Consider the following 24,445-nt stretch of genomic DNA (forward strand, 5'->3'; position numbering starts at 1 on the left):
GCTACTGGATTAAAGTTTCCTTGGTTCAGTTTTAAGTTTTTCAAGAATTCTTTACTGAGGTTAAAATCACTCGAGGACTGGGATTGTATTGGACGCTGAGGATAAGCCAGGAAACCAGACGAACACCGCCCTTGACCTTATTCCTTAAGAGGGAAGGCAGACGTTTAAAAATGACTTTTTAAAAAAAGTGACAAATCATACAGTAGAGGTATAGGAGACCAGAAGACTATTTCTGAAAACAGGATGTCTGTCTAAATAATCTCATAAATCCCAAAATACAGAATCAATTGTACTTAAGCATTCAGGGATACATGGTAATATATATTTTATTAATTTGTTAGAATTTTAAGCTATATTATGGACACTGCCCAAAGAATAGCCAAGTTAGTGCAAACTCGTAGGTTAACTTAAGAGACTGCTTTTATTTCAAATATACACAATATAAGTTATTAAACTAACAGTATATAACCTTGATAGCTGTCACTGGGGACTTTTTAATAGCTAAGTAATTTGTATTTAGTATAGCAATGGATGTAAGCCTTGGGGGTCAGTGTTTCAATACATTCACCCTCAAGGTTTCACTATTAGTAACTTACCTGTAAATATCAAGTAAGGAGACATGTCTGAATAAAGCTATATGTTATAAATCTAGTGCATACGTCAACCTTCATTTAAAACTACATGTATCGACTACCTGTGAGTCAAAATTTAATAAACTAGTTCATGTTGTAATATTAAATCTAACAGAAAGTTGTAATATGTTATATTTAATACTATACTTACGACAATTTTTCTGTTTCAATAATGAGAACAAGGAGAATCAGGAGGAAATAATGGGATGAGAGGAGAGAGAAGAAATTCTAGCTTTTGACAGAAACAAAACATAACTTTATTCATCACTAAAGGAATACTTCTTAATTTGGCTTCATCAAATATTTTTGCTCTAGTGAAAGGTGAATGAGATAACAAAGATCTATTCAGCTCCATAATGAGAGGTAAATTCAGGGCTGCAAAAGTTGAAACTCAGACTTTTTAATGACGTGCTAATACTGTTTAATATATCTATTCTTTTATTGTGCACACAGAACAAAATTCCATATTTTCCAGACCTCTCTATTTCTTTAGATGCATCTCTTTCTCATAGATACCACTAAGAAATCCAGTACCTGATTCCATCTGAAGGCAAATAAATTATTAACTAATCTTTTAAAAAGAAGAATGAAACCCTTATGCCTCTTAAAAGTCAATGAAAAAAATATCACTAGCCAATTTTTTCTAAGCCAACTTCTTTTAAAACTCTCCCTCAAGCTACCTTTAAAACCGTAAAATAAAAGATCCAAAAATAGTTATTTATGATAACAAATCACCAGTAGCTCAAGATGAGTATGTTCAGAATCTAAAGTGGAAAGTAGAGACAATGATTCGTAAAGATCAAGCCCACCAAAACTTCCACTCTTGCCTCAAATTTATGGTTATTTCAGATAAAAGTATCTTTTCCTAGATTGCTTCCTCCAGTCCATATTTTCTGGTGTTTAGATGATTTCACACCTTAGTGAAATTTAAAAGTATTCTTTCCTTTAGTGTTCGCGTGCATGCGCGTGTGTGTGTGTGTGTGCAACATGTCTTAAACAGCCAACAAATCCTGGGGAGGGGCTGCATATGAGGGAAGTGTGTCTATAACATTGGCCTCGCTTAGGCATTCTGTAATGCTTTAGTTTTGAGTTTATAAAAAGTTTCCAAAATGTCCAACATATTTAAATGCCTTTTTATCTACTTTCTCTCTGTCTGTACAGATCTTCATAAACAACGAATGGCATGATTCGGTGAGTGGCAAGAAATTTCCTGTCTTTAATCCTGCCACTGAGGAGAAACTCTGCGAGGTAGAAGAAGGCGATAAGGTGAGTTTTCCAACTCTAGTTCTGTTTTATGCCAGGTTTCTTTCTTTCTCATCATTCTGAGCTCCCAAATCCCATTCCAAAGTTCAAGTAGACAGGTCATGGACATACGGTTTCTGGAGCCGTCTGGGGAAATTTTCCTGGTACATAAACAGCACTCAGTAGTCATGTAATGATGATGAGGCTAGGCTTCTTGGATGTTCTGGTGACTTTTCTCATACTATTTTTCCTTGCTTGTTTTTCAATTGAAATAGTGTCTAGATTTATTGTACAAATAGACCACATGTGAAGTGATTGGTGACAGATTTAAAACACAAAGAAATCCTTTATTTCTATTAAATTGTTCTTTTTAAGCTGCAAAATGAAACTAAAAGAAAATTTAATGTAAGACTTTTAGAACAATGTAATGCCAAGTTATCTCATTAAAAGCCATTGAATTCATATTAATCAGTACCTTTAAAATTGAACTTAAAATGACCTAAATTGAATCACAAATTCAAAAGTGTTGTTGCTCTCTAGCTAATAATACTAACAACAAAAAAAAAACCCAACCTTTATTTAGTGATCATTTTTTTTAATTCTAAATCTTGTTTTAATTTAATACTCAAAGCAATCCTATGGGGAAGGTACTCTTTTTAGCCACTTTTACAAATGATGAAATAGAATAGAAAGGTTGAGTGATTTACTCAAGGTGACATTGTTAATAAGTGATGAAGTCAACATTCAAATGCTGTCCTCTGACCCCAGAGCCTGTGACTGGCAGGGCTGCTGTCTTGCTTTATCATCGTTGTATAAGCAAGACAGGGTAATATTAAATAGCCCAGGGGAAGGTGGGGGGGGAGCCTTCAGAATTTTTATCTGAACACATACCTTAAAAAGTGTATGTGTTTCTCAGTTTAATATGAAATGATTTTTCTGGTCTTTAGTTGCCAGATATTATCAAGCTTTAAATCTCTATCATATAAGATATGAAGAGAGAAATTTTTTGTCTGAGTGAAAAGATTACTGGCAGATGAAGTCAGCAAACCCCAGGATAATACCGTTTGTGACACTGTGTTTCAGTTCACTGCAGCAATCTGACATTCCTGTCCAGTCTCCATTCTTTCATTACCTTCTCCTCAATCAATGAGATCACTAATCTCAAGGTACTAAGCCTTGCAGACCTATTCCAAGATAGCAATAGACCTGAGGGGCTCTTTAGGGTTTAGGGAAGGCCCTGGATTCAGGTTGCAGTATTATCTTAAGAAATAAGACTCATGCCTCAAGGGGCAAGAGTGCAGAGTTTAGCCAGAGAGGTCAACAGCTTGAGAAGTAGAAGCAGAAAAGAGTGGAGATACATGTCACCTGCCTTCAGATTTCACTTTCTGTATATACCAGAGTTCATCAGTGCAGAAATTCTTCAAGGGCTTCTTACTGCCTCTAGGAAAAAGACAATTCTTGTGTCTGGCCTGTCTCAGGCTACCCCATCAACATAAGAGTCTCAACGTCATCATGCCCAGTATCATGCCCCAAACTCTGCACCATGGGCTTGATGCAGTCTTCAGGACCTGGTTCAAGTCATCATCTATAGTCAGAGCACTATATATTTTGTATTTACCCTCTTTGAGCTTCTGTTCCTTTTTGTGTAAAATGAAGAGATAGGAAAAACTTGGGGGAGATTAAATAGGAAAATATGTAAAGTGTTTTAGCAGTGCCAGGCACATAAATGGAACTTCAGTCATTACAGGGTTATACATTTCTTTAAAGCTTTCTCTCACCTCCCCAGGTAGACTTGCTCTCTTCTGTGTCATAGAAGATTCCATTTGCCTATATTATGGCCCTTGTTTTATATAGCGATTGGTTAATTTGTCTGAGACAAGATGCTTCTTATAGAGATCAACAACACCTCTCTCCTTTATACCCTCAGTATCTAACACACTTTAGCCAATAGATAAATGAAACATTCTTCTCCTCCATCCAACTTTGAGGTTCCATATACCCCACATACCTCACCTTAGGAATCTGGTACTAAACTGGCTGTTGACTAAGGCAATGGTTCTCAAAATTTTTTGTGCATCAGAACTCACTGAAAAGCTTGTTAGAATATAGATTGCTGGGCCCCACCCACCCCTAGAGTTTGTTTAAATAATTCTAGAGTAGGGCCTGAGAATTTGCATTTCTGACAAAATCTCAGGTGAGACTGTTGTTGTTGGTTGAAGTGGGATGGGGGAATACACTTTGAGAACCACTGAACTAAGGGATTAAGTCATAAATTGTGTCTCCTCTGAGGTGTTAGCATTTAATAGAGAGCATGGACTTTGACCAGTAGGAAAGTTGATGACTGGAAACTGTGCTGTGATCCTCACTCTGCACCTCTGTGAAATGGCCCAAGACCAGACCTGGGCAGAGAAATATTACCTCTGGCCACGTGCTAGGAGACCCAGAAGCCTGTGTCCTATGAGCCATTCCCAGAAATGAGAGAAAATTTATTCTTCACATTCAACAAAGATAAATCATTTTTATTAGAGGCTTCTAGAGATCTGAACAGCACTACAGTACTTCGAATGTCCTTCTAGTTGCTTGAGTGGCTCTGGCAACCCTGGGGAGGTAGGAATAGCCATCCAGGGCAAGGTGAGGACACCGTTGAAACTCTGACAGCTGCCTACGCTTTCTCTCCAGAGGTACAAATGCCACTCAGGAGGGAGACTGCGGAGCTGTTTGCAGTTTGCAATTAACAAAAGAAAAAGTCTTCTTGATGCTTTAGCTCTGGGGCCTTGGACATCTCACTTTGCCACTGGCTTCTGGGATTAGTTTCATCAGTAAAACAAATCTGTGCCAGGAGTTCCAGTTGAAATCTTTCAGGCAGTCTGGGGACTTCTCTTGGCATCGTAAATCAGATTTACCTTTTCCTAAAGTGTAGTGAGGGACAGCTAATGATCATCTCTGAAGCTCTAGAAATATTTGTCATTTATTTGCTCTGTGCTTATTGACAATTTCTCCTGCTCATAGAAGAGCAGAGTTGTCTGTGCAAATGTACGTCAAGGACATTCACTAATATTCAGCACAGCTTCAAATCAAGTCACAATGTTAATCAAGTTGGCTGGATCTTTGATCACTCGGGTTAAATTGTCCCTGGTATAACCTGTTCACAATAAGCAACTGTTTGCTCAACACCCAGTGCTTTTGTCATCATATTCTTTTTTGGAAGGATCCACTAACCTTTGTTTTTAAATAATGATTGCTGTTCTCACAATTTTTCAGACAAATGTATAGTAACTTCTAATACTGCTTAGTGAAAGCTACAAATCTAGTAAATTACACAGTCAATGTAAACCTAATATTCTAGAACTGACTCTTTAGAAAATAAGCCAAGAGGTTTTAAGGATTTGATTTATAAGGAGAATGGAGCTAACAATGGGCTATATACCGCCTTTCAAGGGTGTTATAAAGAAAGGAGGAGGAGCAAGAACAAACGGAGGTTACAAAGCAAAGCACAGATGTGGGTGGGAACTGTTTCTTTTCACTTCACTGCTTCTTTTAGGCTATATTGACTAATCCTGCAAATTGCTTTAATACTAGAGCATGACCTAACACATAATTGGTGGGGATAAAAGTAAATGTCTATTAAAGTAAGTGCCTATGACGGGTATAAAAGTAAAACTGGTCTGATAACTATTTTATCCACATCTGAATGAATTTAATATGGAAATGCACAGTCTAGGAATGATAGAAAAGTTGAGTCCTCCTTACTTATACTTAAGAGGCATGTGATATTTCATAATCATTCTGATGTCTTCATACATTCAACTTGTGGTCTCTTACTTCCAAAAAGCAACATTGAAAACATTATAAGGCAAAAGTTGTTATTGACGGTAGCAAATTTGAGTTAATGTACCCAATTTTTTTCTTGTTAATTAAAAAGTTATATCTTTAGAAATACTAGTCCTGTAATAGAAATCCAAAAAACATTAGCCCTGGGATTAAAAACAAACAAAACAAACCATTATGCCTAATAGTTTTGATTAATGTAAAAGCTTTGTTATATAATGAAACCAATTAAAATATGATTTATTATGTAAATATCAACACAAGCAAATTATTTATATAAGGAGCACCCTTATGTAAAATCAAGTTTATAAGATAGGTAACAGAATTCTTCAATGTTTATTAGCTGCCTATTGTAGGCCCAGAATAGTAAGAAATATTATAGGCTTATAATACAGAGAGCAGTTGATATTCTTTGCAAAGGAGATCATTATCAGGATAGTCTTGCAGAGTTATGAAACTGGATTTCGGAGGCAGGTGCGAGATCAAACTTTGGTTCTACTGTCTGCTAAGTTTCAGGTCCTACAAAGCAAGGTCCATGATGCATAACAATAGTAGTAATTGTGGGGTTATAAAGGATTTAACTTAGTACCTGGAGCTTAGTAGACTCTTAACTAGCAGCTATTATCAAGCTGGATTAGTTTGGCAAGGGTTTAGGTAAGCTGTAATATTTGAGCTGGGTCTAAAAGAATATGTAGGATTTTGAAAGTAAAAGGGTGTGTTGATAGAACGTTCTCGGCAAGGAGAATTGTAGGAGCAAAGATGAGAAGGCGTTGAACTACACAGAGTAGAAAAACTTGAACACAAGTTTGGGTAGGTGAGGCGGTGACCCAAAATATTGGACCTTGAAAATCAGAAAGAAGAGTTTGGCCTTAGAACTGTAGGCAAAAGGGAGGAGTTGCAAGTATTTGAAAGGGAAAGTGATAAGATAAAATTATTTGAGGAAAATTAGCCTGGTAACAATAAACAAGATAGTTTGGGGAGAAAAACAGATGGACTTGGGAAGACTAGCAATGGTATGAGATAATAATGGCCTACAATAATCCAGAGCAGTGAAAACTGAAAGGAAGGATTAAAATATACCAGGACTGCTGAGGGTTATTTTAAGGTTGTTTTGACGGCTACAACTACAATAGCAATTGCTGTCATTTAATGAACACTTAACATGATGTCTGTCACATAGAAAATGTGTTTCAAGTGTTACCTTATTTAATCTTCAACACAGCTCTGGAAGGTAACTTATCCCTATTTTAAAGATAAGAAAACTGAAGCTTAGAGAAGTCACATCACAATATATTTCACGTAAAAATATTTTTCACAGTCTATAATAATATACTGGAATGATTATCTGGTTGTATATTTCTCCCATTCAATTGGAATTTTCAGAAGGGCTATCTCCTTCCTTCACTATTTTATCATTAGTAGCCTGATGTTGAATAAAGCATCCCGAATAAATAGCATCCTAAATAAATAAAGCAGCCTGATGCTACAGAATAGAGTATTTAGCAAATCTTTAGATGGAAGGATGGATAGATGCCTCAAAGCTTACAGAGCTAATAGGTGATGAACGAGAATTCAAGTCTAGATTGTTTGTTCCAAAGCTGTATATTAACTACCATTATTCTATTTCTGCCCCTGCAAGATAAAAGATAAAATGTGAGAAAAGGAGAAGCATGATCCAAAGGACATACCCACAAAAACATCTTTATTTATAGTAGCATTCTCCAGGAATGTATTTTCCATATGGCAGTTACTTGTCATGAAGCCAGTCTCTCCATATCCCTTTGAGAGGCCAGGATGCCTGTGATAAACCATGTTTGGCTAAGGTGGATGGCGGAACACTGAGCAGAAGGATCCAAATGAAAGCTGTGTCACACAGATCTGTTGAAACACAGAGCAGCATATATTTTGTAAGCTGTGGTATCCACAGATCATGCTGGCAATTTCAGAGTCTTGTGGCTTGGTTTTTTTTCAAACAGTGCTCTCCAAATATACCTTGGAAAAGTTTAGAACCTATGGCATAAAACACTGTCCAAATATAAGCAATCAATGTGATTAACTGAATGCCCAAAATATGACTACATATATATTTCTCAGGAAGGGCAAACAATAATGCATATATTTTATTGTATATACTCATCATTCTCTCAAAAGTTACACAGTGAGATACACACATGTATGATGTATTATAGAGAAAGAATCCTTCTTATAGTCTGCAAATATTATCACTTATTAGACCAGATTACACTTCTAAAATATGCCTCTTGCTCCAGATCATCTGAGTGTGGTGATAAATACTGTAAAAATTGTTTACATTTTCATTTGCAGACTTGTAAGTTTGGGCTTCTGAATTGAACACAGCCTAGGGCAGAGGATATTAATTTGAGATCCATGCCTCCCGAAGCAGGTGGTGTCATCCTTGAATGGGTTTCAGCTTAATCACAGGCAACTTAAAAAATGTTAGGACAATTTTCCCCTCACATTCTCAAAGGAAATTATGTCTCCTGCAAAAAAGACAACCTACTGACCTAGGATGTAGCCATGATTTGTTGAACTTACGTAGCTCCAAGTAATGGCCAGTCCGATATCCAAAGGAACATTGAAATAATCTGTGCCTTTAAGGTGTTTGCAAGTGATGATGGAAAACAAACAACTTATGAAGTAGGAATGGAAGAAGTGATGATTTTCGTAGTAGTTACATTATGTAGGAGCTGAGAAGAGATCTGAATAGGGCTCTGTAGGGAATGGAGTAGCCAGGGAAAAGTATGTAATTGAGGTGGACTAGGAAAGAATAAGAGGAGAAAACCTCATTCAGAAAAAAGAGCATGAGTGAAGACAACATGAATGAACACCAGGAGGCTAGAATTAGTGTGTAATGATTTGATTTGACTTTTGCCTGAATTAGTGTAATTTTAAGCAGTGCCTTAATAAGAAGAAACTGACTTCTTTACTGAGTTAGGGGTTGAAAAGGATCTCTTTGTACCAGTTGGGAAATGAGAGGTTGTCACGTAGAGACCCTTCTCTATATCAGTTCCACTACCTTTGTACCTTTTTCGCTCCGCACAAAAGGAATGAGCACATGTTTATAATGTTTAATCTTCAACAGTGAAACAAAATTCAATAAGTTCTTCGTGAGAGTGCACAGGCTGTAGAATCACCAGAGATCAAAGAAGAGATTGACTATTTTAGATCTTGAGCTTTGCCTAGAACTCTTGGTAATCTAATCACCAAAGGATTTTAATTTAGTGGTGAAGAGCAAAGGCTCTCCAGTCAGATGGGATCCATTTAAAACTGTTTGGCCACTTTCATCTATTGACTTTGGATACATCGCTCTCTCTTTGCCTCAGTTTCTTCATCTGTAAAATGGACGATGTATTTGTCTCATAAGATAATTGAAATTAAGTGACTTAATGTGTGTGAAGTAACTAGAACATTATCTGGCACCTGGTAAGCACTCCAATGATAGCAACTATTAAAACATAATAATTTTGTTCTGGGAGATCAAGAATGTCCTATGTGTGTGGAACTCATCATTCTAAAGATTAGGTAGCAGGTGTAATCCCAATACATGGTAGTTGAGTTTGAACAATGTGCTAGACTGAGATAATGAAGACACAGTACCTGCTCATGAGGAGCTTTAGTCTATTCTATAGGGTTGTTGCCATTGGATTTGTAACTATGTGCAGCCTGCTGAATTGAATTCCCTTTGACTTGCAGGAGGATGTTAACAAAGCAGTGGCAGCTGCAAGACAAGCTTTTCAGCTTGGCTCTCCATGGCGTACCATGGATGCTTCTGAGAGGGGCCGGCTATTATACAAGTTGGCTGATTTAGTTGAAAGAGACCGGCTGATCCTGGCAGTGAGTATTAACCAAACTCGGCAAACTGGGTGGATAACCAGATCTCTAGAAAACATTCATTGTTTGGATTGGCAGGTTGTTTGGTTTTAGTGATCACTCATCAAGCTCTCTACAAACAAAACAAAGAGACTTGATCTACCAGCTCTCTCACACGGGAACATTACCGTTTGAGCTAATGCTCAGATAGTAAGTAATCTGCACTCTAGTTCTGGATGATGTTAATTTCTGCTCCCAGAATAGATTCTACAGCCAAAAACTGACAAACTTTGAGTAAACAAAATTTAAAAAATTTCTTTCCTTTATTCTAAAATTTCTCAGAGTCTTTAACAAGATCACAAAAATGTGAATACCCTAGAATAATATACTGTTTCTCGAACTTATTTGACCACCGAATTCTTTTAGTGGAAAATCTCATAAAGTTTGCTAAAGGTTCTCAGAATATTTACCTAAAATAGATCTTATTTCACCTTGCTCTAGCCTGACAAGATGCCTAATAAGTGGCCACTTTTTTCTTCTTGAAATGTGTTTGTTCACAATGGTCTTGATCAAATTATCAAGATGAAAAAGTAAAGAATAAAGAAAAAGATCCAATCATTCATATGTTTATAAAAATTCTGTTTTTATGTTTATTGCTTCTTTTTTTCCCAAACATTTTGGTGAGCCAGCACATACAATGGATATGGGAGCTGTTTCCTTGTTTTCTTCTCAGCTGGGCATGACAGTGAAGCCGGTCTAACACAAATCAATATCAAGATCAGGTTTCAGAGCAAATTTTTATTTTTATTACCTTTAGAACCTTAAACTGGCAGTAACGAAGAGGCCTAAATTTAAAAAAGAAAATCAACATTAGCAATTACAGGTAATCAAAGAATCATTTTTTACTCAAAGATTCAGCATAATTCAAAGTATACAAAAATATGTAATTAGAAACTATATACATCAAAATTCCATTAACCAAATGTCCTGTAGGAAGAAAGCAGAATTTACTAAAACATGGCTTCTCTTATTCATCTGATCTTTGGATTGTAGAGTGTTGACTGCCTCTGTGAGCCTAAGATCCTAAGACAAAAATCATGTTTGATTAAATTTTGAGTTGGCATGTGTTATCATGTAGAGATACAAGATTATGTAATTGATGAGAAATAGCTTTAAGAGTTTATCACTGGTACATTCCTGCCCCAGCACAACAGTAGGTCCCAAAGAGCTCTATAAAGTTCTATTTAGGATAGGAGGAAAAGAGGAAATAGGCTATCCTATAATGGTTAGAGCACTAAACTAGAAAATGTTGAACTTTACTGCCTGACCATTCAAACAATAATTATGATAATGGTGGCAAAATTGGAAATTTCACAATTAAAAATTCTGTGGAAGAAACTCTATGAATGAAAGATCCAGATGTCACTTAAGTTTGTGTGAATTGATTGGTTATATCCAGATGGAATGCAAAAATTAAAATTGATTATTGAGGCGTTATTAATAGTCACTGACACTAAATTGTCACCCACAGTTGTATGATACAATAGGTGAAATCTTGCTGAAACTCTTATCTGACTAAGGAGGCTAGGTGCCACTCTCACCAGCTGTGTGCATATCAAATTGTGATCAATTCCTAGAAAGTTGATTGGCTGGAGCACATTTAGAATGAGACAGAAGGAACACTAGGGTTTAGAAACCAGAATCTCCCTATCCTTTCTACCTAGATCTTGCTATGAGACCATAAGCGGTTATTTTAACTCTTTTTTTCAGTCTCCTTTTTAAAAAGAAGAGGTTAGACAAGATGACAGAATTTCTTCCTTATACAAAATTCTCTAACACATGATCATTCAAAATATTGACCATATTTTTTTTAACCTAAAATTTTTGTAGAAGTTTAAATTTGGGATTTTATCTCTTTTTCAGACAATGGAGTCCATGAATGGTGGAAAACTATTTTCCAATGCCTATCTGATGGATTTAGGAGGCTGCTTAAAAACATTACGCTACTGTGCAGGCTGGGCTGACAAGATCCAGGGACGCACAATACCAAGTGGTAAGCAGCTTTGGGAAGCACCAGGGCTGGGGATGGGTGAGGAGATTGCTATAGTGTTGATTAATTCCAAACTCTCCCTTTTAAAGATGTCAACCAAATAAGGCAAAATTATTTACTCCTCGACTTTGAGACAATGCAGTTCTGAACCCAGAAGTTCTGCTAAGATTCATCAAATGGCTTTTAAAATTTTTTCAGCATAATCATGCAGAAAAGAACACTATAGATATTTTAGAAAATATTAAAGTAAGAACATTCTTAAGCCCACAATTACTGATTTAAAGCAACTGTCTCTCTATGGACCCAACTTTTTCAAAGGTGGCCTCCAACATTATTTATTTGGATTTTATTCCAATAGTGACATTTATACCCTTTCTGTAATGTAATTATTTGAGCCTCTTTGCATGTTCCAGTGTGAGTCAGTTATGCTCATCTGTGCCTGTTCTAAATCAGTATAGTTACAGCAGATTAATTAAACAAACCAATTCAAATTGAATGTTTCAAATAGCTTACAGCAAGATGGGACTGTGTTTATAGCCTGATTAAGAATTTGTATGAGTGAATATGCATGTATGTGTTTTAGTATTTTAGTAGAGTATGCACAAAATGGGATAGGAATATGAAAAAGCATCAATTTGGAAAGCAAGATGGGTAGAATTTAATTCATATAAACTTAGTGACTATAGAAATACAACACCCTCCAGGACTGGCCCTGATGGACATTTCCAATCTAATAGGAACATCCACAGGTTAGAAGTGATAGCCAAGAAGTTAAAAGGGGTGATTGAGAACACGGTGATACCAAGAAATGTGGCTATTTTAGAAACTCTTACCTTACTTACCCTTTGACAAAATGGGAGAAGCCATTCAAATTACAAATAGATCTTGATAAAAAGTCTTCATGCTGTGATAGCCAGGAATCTTTTGTGGGAACTGGAACAGACAGAATATAAAGCACAATGTCACCTCAGGATGACCACAGCAAACTCTGAGGCATTTGAGTCAATCAAATCCAGACTGAAAAGGCATGTTTTTTACTTCGGCCATTTTTTCCCCCATAGATTAAGAGAGTTTGCTTTTATTGTTTGGTAGGCAAAAAAAGAAAACAAAACATTTTAGAACAAGCCAGTAGGAAAGGCTTATTGCTCATAGGGAGATATTTTTTAATTCTACTATTTTCTAACTTTATTATTTTTAAAATTATATTACTTAAAAAATGTTCCATTACTGGTAGAACTCAGAGCTACCAGAAACAGGAGTCTAACTGTTCTTGTCTTAGCTACGTACCTTTTACTTCCTTTATCATGAAAGAAAGTAAACTTTGAGAATAAAGATGAAACTTTGAGAAAAAGGGTAATTTAGAAAATAGCCCTCATATGATGAAAGACAGAATTAAATATCTTTCAGATCTTTTCCAATTTTGCATCTTTGCTTTGACCTAACTCAGTTTACAGTTCCTCTCATTTCAAATTACCATTTGAGCCCTCAATTTTTCGTTCTGTAAATAGTTAAAGATATGTTCTTCTTTCTTTTTAATTATTGTCTACATCTTCCTCTCACATCAGCCCAAAACCACCATTCTAGGAATGTCAAGCACATATGTCTATAAATAATTGTGTGTTTTATTTTCCAGATGGAAACTTTTTTACTTATACAAGACACGAACCTGTTGGTGTGTGTGGCCAAATCCTTCCTGTAAGTTGGTCTTCTATACAATTTTCAATCTTAAAAAAAAAACAAGTTCTAATTCTATTTTATTTGGTAATGAAACTCTCTCCAGCACAATTGGATGCTTAGATATTTGCTAAATGTGCTAATGTTGAACTTGGGTCTCCCTGTGACTAAGCTCCTTAGATATGAATTAGGTAGTCCAGAAACCCATGCATACCCTGGCATATCTCTCGAGTGTGTTTCAGTATTACTGCATCAACAAATCTTTACCTTTTATTCTATAGTTTGTTTTTAAAAAGTTGTATTATAGACTCTTTTTAAGACTCATGCTTTACATGTATAATGCAAAGTGGTCATCACTGGCACATGTGCTGAGGACACCATTTTAGTGAAATGTTGTATGACCTACTACTTTCCAGCTTTTTCTGTCTCCTCATTGGGACTTCTCATCAGGGAGAAATGTAGCAACCAGGGTGTTCAAATCCTAAATGAAACTTTTTAATTAAAATGGAAGAAACTATTGGAGCACTGTATGGAATATATCCTACCTTTAGATAAGAGGCCTTGATCATTTAAATTCCTCTTCGAGAAGGTAGTATTTTTCAGCAGAATCATGAAGATTTTCTTGTAAGCCCAACAAATAGAAGACTATCTAAATGATTTCACATTAACTGACATTCAAAAATGACAAATAAAAAGATGGTAAAGTGTCCTGAAGTTCTTAGATGAGGAAGTAGCAATGATTTATCTTCTGCTTCAATAAGATTGAAGTGTATACATATCAACATTTTGAATTAAATTGTTCATTAATTCAAAAATCTCAATAAAATTCATAAAAATTACACAATCCTGAATACTCATACTAGCTAATATTTACTGCATGCCTATGAAGAACCAGTCACTCTGCTAAGCGTTTGGCCCACTTTCTGGATAAATCCTCAGGACAACCCTCTGAAGTAGAGGGGACTTTGATCGGCACCTACAGGTGATGAAGTCACGCATGGAGAGCGTGGAACTTGTCTGAGTCCACATGGCTGGTCAGTGGTTGACCTGAGATGTGAACCAAGCTCTCAGCCTGCAGACCCTAGACCTTCTTTGTCTTTAGCAAGATATTTGTCCTAGAAATAAACATTACTAAATATTATTATTGGGGAAATAGTTAGAGTAAATGATCTACAGGGAGGGAGAAATAATCACACCTTTTAAACACTTACAGATAACTTACAATATATTTAATAGTGAATCTTGATTTCTAAACCATGCAGTGATTTTTTTTCCTCGTAGAAAAAGAACTCAAAATAACAGCACCTGATAAAGTTTTACAGCTCTCTCCTGTCCCCTTCTCATATCTAGTTGATTTGGAGCCTTAGCGCATTTACAAGTTGCTTTTAGCAATGAGCTTCATTAAAATACACCAGATGATTAAACAGAACTACAATTATTATTTCACATCTACAAGGAGTATACAGTGTAGAAGTTAGATTGGAGAATGTGACTTTCAGCAATACAAAGACTCTATTGTTATCTATTGCTTTCTAGTGGAATTTCCCGTTGCTCATGTTCCTTTGGAAGATAGCGCCTGCCCTTAGCTGCGGAAACACGGTGGTTGTCAAACCGGCAGAGCAAACTCCTCTCAGTGCGCTTCATGTGGCAACTTTAATAAAAGAGGTGAGTCTCCTAAGTCAAAGGCTGCACAAGAACTCAGGAGTCCTACTCTACACTAGGAAGACCTCATTTGGTGCTCCTATAAACTGGGTCATCTCTCAGCAGTTCCTGTCCAGTGGGGCAGATGTATTTAGTGTGGCTGCCAGCTGGAATTTCTGTCAGTCAGCCTAAGTGAACCTCCACCCAAGTGGAGCCAGGAAGCCAGACTCAAAGGCTTCATGTCAAACAGTCACCTTATGATCACTTCTTTGTTTCTTTTGCCAAACTTTCATGAATGCAAATTCGTGTTGAAATTGATATAGCTTTCTTTCAAATGTTGAAATGTAATTTGGACTAATGGCCTGGAAGTTCTGCAAATTTGTTTAAAATAGCCCATGCAAAGGTTGTAGGCCTCTGTGCCAGTATGCTTGCTTGTAATATTGGGTCACATTATTTTTAAACACATCTACCCATGAGGGGATATGTTTATATTCTCTTTTCTGTTATGATTTTCTCTGCATTTACCTTCTTGCTCAAAAACCGGCAAATTTATTTTCAACTATGCAGATTGCTTTAATATCGTCTTTCTTGCAAATAATTTATTGTCGTTTGTCTTTCATACCTTACCAAAACTTAGAAAACAAGCTTAAGTCACTAGAAACTTAAATTTAGGAAATTTGAACCCATATCTTAAAAATATTCTTCGCTTCAAATTGAAAAAAGGCAAAAGAGATGTCAAAATGAAGCATTTTGTTGCAAATAACATGAAATTTTAATGTGCCTATCTCAGTTGCCACACTGTTTTCTACCTGAAAATTCTTTGACTAGGAATGAAATCAATTCTGTGAAGCTTAACAGTAAAGGGAATGACTGTACTTACCAGCATTTTACTGATTAAATGATGCCAGTGGGAATTGGCAACCCAGTTGTTACGCCCGGAGCAATCAACAGCTAGAAACTGAAAATGTGAGATCTCTTTAGCTGCTTCTTTTTGCTGATTGGATAGTAAACACATTGCTTTTCCTCTTTGTGAGTAATTTACCAAACACTGTTACACATGCTGTCTTTTTGCATTGCTATTATGAAATTTGAGACGGCCACCGCACCGTTGGAGCAACAATGCATAAAAGTCGAACATGGACTTAGCCTGAGGAGAAACGGTCCGTCGATCATGCAACCCTTGAGGTTATTTTAAGTGGGCTAAGTAATGAAATAACAATAAAAAATAATAAAACCACTTAAGTGAATTTTTCTTGGTAGAGAAACTGATAAGGTTAGCAAAAAGAGGCAGCCATGATCCCATACTCTTCTCTTTTTTCATAGAATTAAATTCTCGAGTGTCATCACTTTTTTACTTTTTATCTTTTAGGCAGGGTTTCCTCCAGGAGTGGTGAATATTGTCCCCGGTTATGGGCCTACTGCAGGGGCAGCCATTTCTTCTCACATGGATATAGACAAAGTGGCCTTCACGGGATCGACAGAGGTAACATCATTTATTCAAGCCAGTAGTTAAGAATGTCTGCATCTCCAGCTGTCAGGAGTATGTTTTATGTAACTGTGTTTAAGCCGACATTTCCTTCAAACAGAAGTTCTTTCTGATGATTTATTCCTTATTCTAGCCTCAAACATGTTTATAGAACATAAGCAGATGTAGCTGAGATGAAACGAAATACCTGTTAGAAACTCAGAAGAACTGGAGTAAACAATTTTTTAGTGTGTTCATTATACTTTCCCGGATGAGAAATATGGCCAGTTAGACTTGGTCATATGATTAGTAAAGTTTATGACAGAAAATATAAATTAGGCCACAGTGATTTGTATGAATGAATGTAATTTTATCCTGTAGAATACGAAAATAAATAGCCGAGCCCTACCCTTAGCTCCTTATTTGGGGCTCTCTCTTCCCCGAACATTCTGAAAGGGAGCCAGCAGCTCAGCTTCTCTGGATGTTACTGCTGGCCCAGCCTACCTTTTCTGCCTCTCTGGCTCCAGCTTGACCTTCTAGAAGGTTAAGGAACAGGGCCCCAGCCATGAGCATTGTGAGGAAAGGCAGGAGGGAGAGAGTGAGCAGCTTAGAAGGTAGAGTTTGGGAGAATGGAGTCCCATCTGTTGAGATGATTTTTCTATTGCAAGCAAAAGAAAGTGGTGAAATCATACTATATCAAGCAAAAAAGTTCTTGAGTCATTCTATTAGATTATATGACATTGTTAGATGTTCAATACAAAATATAATGCCTGCCTCTGCTAGTATACGGTATAGAGGATGGGGAGTATGAATAAACTTCTTTTTATAAAGCTACTGACACAAATAAGACACAAGGCAGTTTGTGATAAGACACTACAATGTGTACAAAGTACATAAGGGCGTTCACAGGAGGGGCTAATGATGTCTATGTGGGTGCTAGAACTTGTTCTGGGTTTTGAGGAATGGTTACCTTTTTAACTCCTGGGAGATTGAGAAGCAAGAAAAACATTCTAGATAGTGAGTAAACACTAATTTGATTATTTTGTTCTCCTCATTAGCCACTCCATATAAAGAAACATTTTCATAGAAAACTGAAATGGTAGAAAATTAAATTTTATTTTTCTTGATCTTTTTTAAATTAGATAAAGAAATATATACTTTTTCACATTTTTTCTTATGTACACAGAATAGAAAAAGTTTGTGTTCTGCACACCCCTAACTGACATAAGAGAAAACCAATCCTACATTCAGGATTTTGTTGACAAAACAATTGGGAATGTTCAAGACATGGCAGTAACTTAAAAGATGGTGAAGTCATAGGTTGAAATCACAGCAGAGGAGGTAAAGGCAGAGAGGTACAAGTTCCTCAGCATGGCATTCTAAACCTTCTGCCGTAGGGGCTCCCTGTGGAGCAGTTCTGAATCCCACGCCTGCTCGCTTCTCCAGTTTGTCTGGGTCGGGGGTTCTTGCTCCCTGATCCCATCTCCAGTGGCACTGTCTGTTGATCTTGGCTCATCCCTGACCCCCTGTAGCATTTTGAGGGCACTGTAGCTTCGCCTGCTCAAAAAACTTTGAGATTAGATGTCTAGGAAACATCTGGGTTCAAATTCTGACTTTACCCCTCCTAGCAGTGTGTCTTCCAAAATTGAAGAATCCTTGCTAAACTTGAGTTTCCTTATTCATAAAAGAAGAGTAATAATATCTACTTTGTTGAGTTATACACAATAAAATTGAATGAGCTAATGAATAGTAAAGTACTTTAGTACCCTACCGTGTACACAATAAACGGTGTGATTATTATGTGTTCTGTACTCATTTCCATTTTCCCATTCCTTCCCCAATTCTTTAATTTCTCACACTAATTCAAAAGGTGGGGGGGAAGAGGGCCCCTGTCCATATAATATTTCTTCATCTCTGCCCCATCACTTTCTGATTATTCCATGTATCTTTTCATTCCTCCAGGCTTTTGCTCATTCGTGGCCACGCCTACTGTAGTGTGGCTCCCACCACATTACCTGTCTAGCTTTCTCTGCAGTCTCAGGACCATCCTGAACTTAAAAACTCCCCATCTGTGTTCCCGTTATCCATGATATCTAATTCTGGTAGCGCATGCCCATTGCTTTGTCATGTGTCTCTCTCCCTTGGTGACCATCCTCAAAGACTGTCTTATTCATTGTTATCTCCAAAAACCAGTCCAGTAACCACTTCTGAATAAGCATTGCAGAATTAAGTGTGACTTAGGTGATTTTAAAAGCCACACAGAAAAATCAGTCTTTCTGGGCTCTCTTTTAGCTTCAGGTTTGTTGCTTGGCGACAGTAGAGAACTTGACAAATGGCATGAAAGAAGCAAACAATGGATTTCATATTTTATGGTCGTTGTAGCAATGACATTCATTCTAAGAATTTCAATGTCCCGTTAGGTTAATTTAAAACAGAATCCTACCCACATTGTGCAGGACATAACGTTACAACATTTGCAGGAGCATTTACTACTCTGCCCCACATGGCAAAGCCACAATATCATGGAACATACTGTTTGCCATAGTCCTCATAGTTCTTATTTTTTCTTCATTGCAGACCTTTTTGGGGAAAATGATGAACCTTTATTTTTTTCCACATAAGCGAACAAAATCCTAGGACAACAATTGGTGTTTCCTTGATTTGGCTTTAGCTAGACCTTTGGGAAAACTCAAGCAAACCTTTTATTTGCCATCTGAACTTGTGCTAAGCAGAAGATGAAACTTTCTCCCTGACTCATACTTCTGACCATTCCCCATTCTAGTTCTTTTGACATCTGTAGCTTGTAGAAAAATGCCTCTGATCTTACTCCCTTCCCCATGACAAAAATGATCAAATTTAATGAAATTTCTCTAGTAAACATTTCTAAGTTAGAAAACAAAAAAGATACAGAAAGACTTTAGAGAATTCCAAAGGGGAAAGGCAAAGAATATTATCTAGGAAACAGAAGATTCCTAATCACCTTAAATGAAAATTTGGTTTTTGAAAGCGGTCATGAAAAGTATGTTGTGGAAGGAAAATGGGATATCAGAGAAGCTTCAGACAGGCTCTCCCCACTGCAAGTCTGCTCTTAGTTTATTTGTATTAACCTACATTTAAGAGTTTGATTTAGGACATGAAATCTTTAAATAAGATGAAAATATTAGCAGATTAATTAATGCTCTACCCTGTAATGCACAGTAGCAGTCAATTCAGCAATCACATAAAACATAAACATATACTCAGGAAGCATCTACTTATCTTTTGTTAAGTTGAGACAGAAACTCTTCATTAAAATCTGCTGTGTCGAGTAGGAAAAGAAATACAGAGAATAAAAGAAGCAAGATAAAAATGAATCATCTTTTGGGGCCAGCCCTGTGGCCGAGGGGTTAAGTTCACGCTCTCCACTTCGGCGGCCCAGGGTTTGACCAGTTCAGATCCTGGGGGTGGACAAGGCACCACTCATCAGGCCATGTTGAGGCAGTGTCCCACATGCCACAACTAGAAGAACCCACAACTAAGATATACAACTATGTACTGGAGGGATTTGGGGAGAAAAAAAAATAAATCATCTTTTTAAAAAAATCAAAGATTGCATTGTGCATTAAGACTTCGATAAAAATAATAACAAAGAAATAGTTATAAAACAATCCAGGTTTTAGAGATGGAAAAACAAAAACAACTACAGGAGATAATCTTGATGGGAAGCGATCCACAAAGAAAAAAAAAGGAAAACAATGTCTTTCTCTGAAGAAAGGCAACTAGCTTAAAGAGGAAACCAGAACAGTAAGATTCCTCAGTGAGGCAGCAGCACAGAGCACAGATCCAATTTCTTTCTTCTAACTCCACTCTTCAAAGATGTGGAGGGAGAGAAGGAGAGAGAGGGAGAAAGAGGGAGATAGAGAGAAAGAAAAACAGAAAGAGAGAGATCTATCAGTCAATCAACTGCTAAGTGAGCCCACTGTGATAGATAGTGCTGAGAAGAGTCGTGCAGTGGTAGGACATTGTCACTGCTACCAAGGAGGTGACCTCTGGGAGATTGATAGGTATACAAACAATACAATCCAAGGAGGACTGAAGGCTTTATGGGAGGTCAGAGGAAGAAATGGTCATGTTCCCCTGAAGTCATCAGAGAAGGCTTTGGAGAGGAGCTAAGATATGAGCTGGATCCCAAGGAAGGGTAGGATTGGAGGCAGCCCAAGTCAGTGGGCATATAATGAGGAAGAGAGAGAGCTGAGCTGCAGGTGGTGGTGAATATGCCGGTTTGTCTGGACAGAGTTTGCTGGATCTCAGTAGAGGGGTGAAAAGTCAAATAAATAAGTTATGGTTGGATCATGATATGTCAGATCGATCAGTAGAAAGATGAAGTTCTGATTAAAATGAAAACTGACCTCCTGTCTAGCCATGCACATCAAGATCAGCTATCATGTTCTATACCTCCGTTCTCATGAGTGGTTTTCTGATTCATCATGCGTTTATGCTTGGATGGAGGAGCCTTTGCTATCTGAAGGTGCCAAATCTTGAAAAATGCCATTTAATATTCCTCCCTAATGAAACTGAACTATGGCACAAACATTATATAGATTTAAAGTGCTAAAGAAACCTGCCTTCATGAGAGCGGATTAAGCCTCCTTTGTAACGTTCCATTTCAGGTTGGCAAATTGATCAAAGAAGCTGCTGGGAAAAGCAATCTGAAGAGGGTGACCCTGGAGCTGGGTGGAAAGAGCCCTTTCATTGTGTTTGCTGATGCTGACTGTGAGTAGAAGCCACTTTGTTCACTTTTCACCCTTCTATTTTGGTGTCTGACCATGCCATATAGTGAACTTGAAGTTTACAGAAGAGTTTGCTTCTAACATCAAAGTACAACACATTACCCAGAGTCCAAAATTACTCTTGAAAGTCTCTTAAACCTTCCTAAAGCTATAGCACCTAGATAAGTCTAACATAGACACTATTTCTTCCTGGTTTGGTGTGGCATTTAGGGGTCATAATATATAAATTTTTTAATTCCCTATCTTTAAATACTGGCATCACATTAAGCATTGTGAGATACACTCAGACATGGTGGACCAAGATCAACTGGAGAGATAGCAGTTTCACACTTGCCTTCTCCCTTCCCTCTGGGTCATCCGTTCATTCAATGTAAACGGCCGGAAGAAAATGAAACCTACTATTGAAGTAATTTCTCTTTTTCCCCCTTACAAGTGCCATTGAATTTACATATATGAAATCTATAAGTACAAAGTACTCTACTCTGTAATAGCCTAGGTTCATTCTAATTGTATTATCAGAATTTCACAATTATTTCCTAAATGCGAGTCAATTAGCGAAACAGATAGTCAAACACTCATCTAACTCTTTATCAGCTGCATCATCAGAACAAAGCTATAAACACAAATGGCTCATGGAATTGGCCTATGACTGTATTATGATCTCAACTGAAGCTTTTCAGAGCATACTATCTTATTGTATATTCTATAAACATGGCAAGGTTCCTGATTTTACCAAACTTTTCTGTAAACTGCTTCCACTATAACCTCAGCAAACATGATTAGCTAGCAAAATAAGGATAACCATATCCAATTGCTATAATGTGGAATTAAATCCTTAACATTTAAGAAATTAACATGCTAAGAAAACTTTCTTCTGTTTGTTTAGGATCAACTAATGAAGCAACCTATTTCTTCCTTTTAAAGCCCATTCTTTCATGTCAAATAAACAGATAAAAAGAGTTTATAGGCACATATGAAATAATACGGCACACTTTAGATAGGTCTGGGAAATGTCCTTCCTAGACTAAGGTTGTAAAGTGAGTAAGCAATTCTGATTACTAGGCTTTTTGTTTTGTTTTTGTTTTCAGAAATATCACCTTTCCTATTGATCAGGGTATCTAAGAATGTTTTAAAATTTTTATTTAATATAATAGATAGTTCATATTTTCTTTGTTATTAATTTAAAATCTGAGGCCTGAAAGAAATATTCACAGTCATCTAACTAATTATTAAGAGGAGATTTTTGGAAAAATCTTTTGCTGTGAGATTTAATCTTATGACGCTTTCTACATTCTTGGCAATGCCCATATTAAAGTGTTATTTCTGTAGCAAATAAAGGATCAGAAAATTTAATTTGTCAACCAGCTGATAAGAAGTGGAATGTATTGAATCTAGGTCTGACTACACAACTCATGATTTTTCTATACCACCATGTTGCCTCTGAGAAATATGTATAAAAATATGTAATCTTTAGAAAATATCTCTTCTCTAATGTGACTGTCTTCTTTGCAGTGGAAACTGCCCTTGAAGTTACACACCAAGCGTTATTCTACCACCAAGGCCAATGTTGTGTAGCTGCATCCCGGCTTTTTGTGGAAGAATCAATTTACGATGAGTTTGTTCGAAGGAGTGTTGAGAGGGCTAAAAAGTATGTTCTTGGAAATCCGCTGACCCCAGGAGTCAGTCAAGGCCCCCAGGTGAGTATGCAATAGACAGAACAGCATTCATAGGGCACAAGAGTAAAGTATCCTCTTTAGACCTGGTTTTTATTAAGTGAGATTATTTCCCATCCGTGGACATTCCTAGGTCACAATATGGTATCAGTTTGGTGATTAAAAGAACAATGAATCTAAATCTCCATGGTAAAGAAAGCATCCTGTTATTGTGTTGTCCCGTTTTCATGTCTAGAAACAGTTTAAAAGACGTGTTGGGAATTACAGATGTGAGGGAAAATAACAAATGCTGTGAATTTGTGTTCCTCAATCTGCACACCTCTTGATTCCTGTGTACAGTTCTCTGTCCACTTGGAAGTTCTTATACAATCCTATCATTTATTCCTCAGAATCAATCCTTTGTCTCAGCTTCCATCTCACAGGTACAGGCAGCTAGCATGCCTCTAAATTCTTTCCAAAGTCTTCAGTTACTCTGACCTTCTAACGGTAACATGAGTGACCTAAAAGGTCCTGAGTTCCTGAATTTGTGGCAAACTTCTCCTTTTAGTTACAACCCAGTTATTCCCCAGCATTCTCATTTTCTTCTGTGTACTTAGAACCATTATCAATAAGGTGTCTCTCTCTCTCTCTCTTACCCAAACAGTCCTCTGTTTGTTTTCTGTTGTTCAAGCTCCTGGACTTTGGTTCTAAATTGACTCCTGTCCTTTCAGATCTTGATCCAGAGCAGTGATTCTCAACTGGGGACGATTTTGCCCCCCTCCAAAAGAGGACGTTTGGCAATGTCTAAGACATTCTCGATTGCCATGACTGGGGGAGGGTGTAGTGCTACTGGCATCTAGTGTGTAGAGGGCAGGGATACTGCTGAACATCTTACAATGCACAGGAGAGCCCCACAACAAAGAATTATCTGGCTCAAAATACCGATAGGGCTGCTGTTGAGAAATCCGGCTCTAGAGTCTAGACAGTAAGCTAATAGGCTTTATTCTTTCACACTAAAAATTATACACTGTTCCATGTTGTTGATTTGAAACAAACACCATCCTTGACTTATTCACAAAATTAAATTTGATTAACCAAAATTTATTGAACATTACTAACAGCTAAACCCTGGGATAGGTACCTAGCAATGCCAAAACAAACAAGGAGGATCTGCTATCTGACCTCACAGAGTTTACAGTCTAGATAAGTCAAAAGGCTGCCTTGGCTTCTCTGCTCATGCCAAGATATCCGAGTAGGAAAATCTTAGGACTTAGGCAAACTTAAAATCTCTAAAATAACTTAACTGACAAGTAATAAGTTGTTTTAGCCTGATCCCATTATATTTTTTAATTATCTTTGAGTTTAAGGAGTACATAGTATTTGCTAATTTTGATCATATTTGGTAACTTTTCAAATAGATGCCAAGATATATATTAAGTTCAATTTTGACTTGGTCTCCCATTCTAAAAAAAAAGATGGGATTCAAAGTTTTCAGTTGTGATTATTTCTCTCTCTAAATTGTCTATCTATCAATGTAAAAGTTAAACGCTTTTCCCATTAGATAGATAGATAGATAGATGGATAGATAGATAGACAGATAGATGTGTAGATAGATATCTGAAGAGGAGAGGAGAGGGGAAGAGAGGGGAAGGGAAGAGACT

General features: G+C 37.0%; 1 protein-coding gene across 1 annotated transcript in view; it reads left to right on the plus strand.

The window, feature by feature from the left end:
- ALDH1A1 (aldehyde dehydrogenase 1 family member A1) overlaps positions 1-24,445 on the plus strand; it is a 53,447-nt gene that overhangs the window by 11,745 nt on the left and 17,257 nt on the right. The window contains exons 2-9 of the mRNA XM_014848753.3: positions 1,794-1,898; positions 9,417-9,557; positions 11,457-11,586; positions 13,217-13,278; positions 14,794-14,922; positions 16,268-16,381; positions 21,013-21,115; positions 22,645-22,829. Coding sequence (XP_014704239.1) covers positions 1,794-1,898; positions 9,417-9,557; positions 11,457-11,586; positions 13,217-13,278; positions 14,794-14,922; positions 16,268-16,381; positions 21,013-21,115; positions 22,645-22,829 — 969 coding nt within the window. The remainder of the gene's footprint in view (positions 1-1,793; positions 1,899-9,416; positions 9,558-11,456; positions 11,587-13,216; positions 13,279-14,793; positions 14,923-16,267; positions 16,382-21,012; positions 21,116-22,644; positions 22,830-24,445) is intronic.

This window comes from Equus asinus, chromosome 23 (genome assembly GCF_041296235.1).
Source record: "Equus asinus isolate D_3611 breed Donkey chromosome 23, EquAss-T2T_v2, whole genome shotgun sequence".
NCBI lineage: Eukaryota > Metazoa > Chordata > Mammalia > Perissodactyla > Equidae > Equus > Equus asinus.